The sequence below is a fragment of the Chenopodium album genome, chromosome 1 (genome assembly GCF_948465745.1).
Source record: "Chenopodium album chromosome 1, dcCheAlbu1.1, whole genome shotgun sequence".
NCBI classification, from domain to species: domain Eukaryota; kingdom Viridiplantae; phylum Streptophyta; class Magnoliopsida; order Caryophyllales; family Amaranthaceae; genus Chenopodium; species Chenopodium album.
Window position 1 is genome coordinate 77,628,796 of NC_137834.1, and position 3,165 is coordinate 77,631,960.

Below are 3,165 nucleotides of genomic sequence, written 5' to 3' on the forward strand. Positions count from 1 at the left end.
TTATCATTGGTAATCACTAATTAGTAGTACTAATTTACTGGTAACACTAATGAAACTTTTACCTAATTATCAACTAACCATGGATTACTAATACCAAAATTACAAACCTATCCTTCTAAAAAATCACTTTCCTCCTTAATCAATTACCCATTTATTTAAACCCTAAACCCCCAATTCAATTCGTATTCCTTGCTCTTCTTCTTCTCAATTTCTCTGAATACTTCAATGGCCAAACAAAATGCAAAATTATCTGTATTTTATCAATCATGGGTAATTCAAGGTTCAATCATGCGAAATGTGAATGACAGCGAAAGTATCCAATCCAACAAATTGATCAGGTGCACTTGTTCTTCCAATTTTCAATCTGATTAATTCATGTGCACTCGTTCTTCCAATTTTCGATTTGATTTTGAGTTTAATTTGGTGGGTTTCGATCTAATTTGGGGATGAACTACAGGGTTTATGATTAATTTCAGTTTCTGTGTGAATTTGATCATTTGAACAAATTCGATTGCCTTTTCGAGGCTCAGCAACGATTATTGCGCATCCTTCCACTGCTATGCTGCTATGATACTGGGATTCAGATTTTTCAATAGAATGTGTGAAGGAAGTGGAATAAGTCTTGACAATAATTAAAGTTGAAACTAATGTCTCCAGCTCAAGTATAGTCTTGTACAAGTCAGTGATCAAACAGCGATTAGCGTTCAGATTATATGTGATTTTTTCTTCCTTGATTGGGAAGTGGATTCAGATTTTAATTAATTCAGCTTTGTTTTGTTTTGAAATATTAATTTGTTCGTGTGTGAAGGAAGTGGAATTCGGGTTAATGACGAATGAAGAAGCAAAGAAGCTTAGCGTTCTTAAAATTACGAACCCGGATACTCTTGACACTATTGGTCGGCCTCTCCCTGGTGGCCTCGATGATCCTGGAGTATGTATGATTAATTTCAGTATTCTTGGAGTATGTATGATTAATTTCATTATTCCTGAAGTTGAGTATTCCTGGAGTATGTATGATTAATTTCAGTTTCTTTGAGAATTTGAAATTTTGAGCAATTCAATTGGTTTAGAGAAATCATGTAACTCTCTTTGATTAAATTCCAACTCTGAATCCCTCTTCTATACGAAGCAAATTTGATCTTCCTGACCTTGTTAGTGTAAAGCCCCAAAGCAAATTTGAATAATTCTGTACTTTATTCTGTTATTTGTGGTTTCAAAAAGCTATGAACAATGTAATCTAAACTGATGCACTATGAAAATCAGTGAATGTATGGCATTGGTTTCAGTATGAATAAAAAAATCTGTCAGGCTTTTGTCATACAGTAGTCTTGTTGTGTTTAATTGCTCCAAAAAAATATTCTTATAGGCATTTCCAGTGATTGCTCACATATTTGTAAAGCTGGTGTTGTATCCTGTAGGAGCTAAGTATCTCAGTTGAACGATGAAGCTTATGTGGCTTTTTTGAAACCTCCACAGGTTTATACTATTTCAGGTTCTGATCAATGCCTTATTGGCACTGCTGAAATACCAGTAGGAGGACTTCATATGGATTCCATTCTTTCTGAATCATCATTACCTTTGAAGTATGTTGCTTATTCACATTGCTTCCGGACTGAGGCAGGGGCTGCTGGTGCAGCTACAAGGTAAATAATCTGAAAAAGTCTTAGCTTCCTTTTCTGCTGCTTCTGTCTATTTTGACTTTTAGATCTACACCCCTTCTTGTGACTACCATATCTCATTTTTGAAATCCAGCATTTTGAGATTCTGGTTTGGTTACATTGCTGGTTTTCTGCTCCATTGTTTGCGCAAAACTTCACCGTTTCATTTTTCCCTATTATGTTGGGCTTCTAAGAAAGAGCATATTAAAAAGATGGAGGTTACGGAAATGCGCATGTTAAGGTGGATGTGTGGAAACACTTTAAGAGATAGAATCAGAAATGAGGTTATTCGCAAGAAAGTAGGTGTGGCAGACATTGCAGATAAATTAAGGGAAAATCGTCTGCGTTGGTTTGGACATGTAAGACGGAGACCCGTGGGTGCACCGGTGCGAAGAGTGGAAGAGTGGGATCATGGAGGGATTAAACGAGGAAGAGGGAGACCAAAAATGACTTGGTTGGAAGGAGTGAGGAAGGATATGAAGTGCATGGATTTACGTGAGGATGAAGTTTTGGATCGTAAGGGATGGAGGAGAAAGATTTATGTTGATGACTACACGGAATAATCATATTTGGTTCATGTTAGCCGACCCCACTTTTGGGATTAAGGCTTTGATTGATTGATTGATTGATTGATTGATTGTCAGCTCACAAGTAAATCGTTTTGTGTATGTTCCTGGTGGGTTTCTTCCATGCAATATATCTCATAGGCCTTTTGAATTTCTTGTGTATTCCGACAATTTGTTGTAATACAGTGGGCTTTACCGAGTGCATCAGTTTATTGCGCATCAGTTTATTACGGTGGGCAGGCTTCGGCTGAGTGACCTTCCGAGCTATAGCGTTGTGCTGCGCTGTTACATTAGTATGGAAAGATGAAAAACAATCACCAAGTGGTGATATATTAGAATCAATATGTTTAAACAGAACAAATCACACCGGGATTATAGTTTATGTGAGAATTTGAATAATTCTGTACTTTATTCTGTTATTTGTGGTTTCAAAAAGCTATGAACAATGTAATCTAAACTGATGCACTATGAAAATCAGTGAATGTATGGCATTGGTTTCAGTATGAATAAAAAAAGTGTTTGTTTTATGAACTGATTTTGCATCCTTTTATTTTTTTTTGTATAGAATTGTACTATCTTTTTGCTTCACAAAAAACAATTGCAAAATAAGGAGCAGAAAATTAATCACCAGCACCTGATTTACCGTGATCATTTAGGTCCATTTCTGTATCTATTATTAGTTCCTCATAGACCTGATTTTGTGTAGCTATACCAAGCAAACATCAGGAAACCAACATGATAAATAATAATTGTACTGTCAGTTTGCTTAAAAAAAAAAGTAGCAAAATAATACACAATCCGCCCAAAATTACTCATAATCAGATTGAACATCTAAGTCAATTCATTTCGAACCTTCAAACTAATAATATAGTCATTGTCAAAAATTTCAAACCATTACAATGTACTCCAAAACTCATAATCCATTTAAGAAAGTACTCAAA

The 3,165-nt window shown here is 35.4% G+C and overlaps 1 protein-coding gene across 1 annotated transcript; it reads left to right on the forward strand.

The window, feature by feature from the left end:
* The first annotated feature begins 203 nt into the window (after positions 1–203).
* LOC145604306 (uncharacterized) lies at positions 204–2,755 on the forward strand. The gene is made up of 4 exons (XM_081660249.1): positions 204–338; positions 458–931; positions 1,477–1,643; positions 1,753–2,755. Exons 2-4 carry the CDS (start codon positions 827–829, stop codon positions 2,219–2,221), a joined length of 741 nt encoding a protein of 246 aa, XP_081516375.1. The 5' UTR covers positions 204–338; positions 458–826; the 3' UTR covers positions 2,222–2,755.
* Positions 2,756–3,165: the final 410 nt, after the last annotated feature.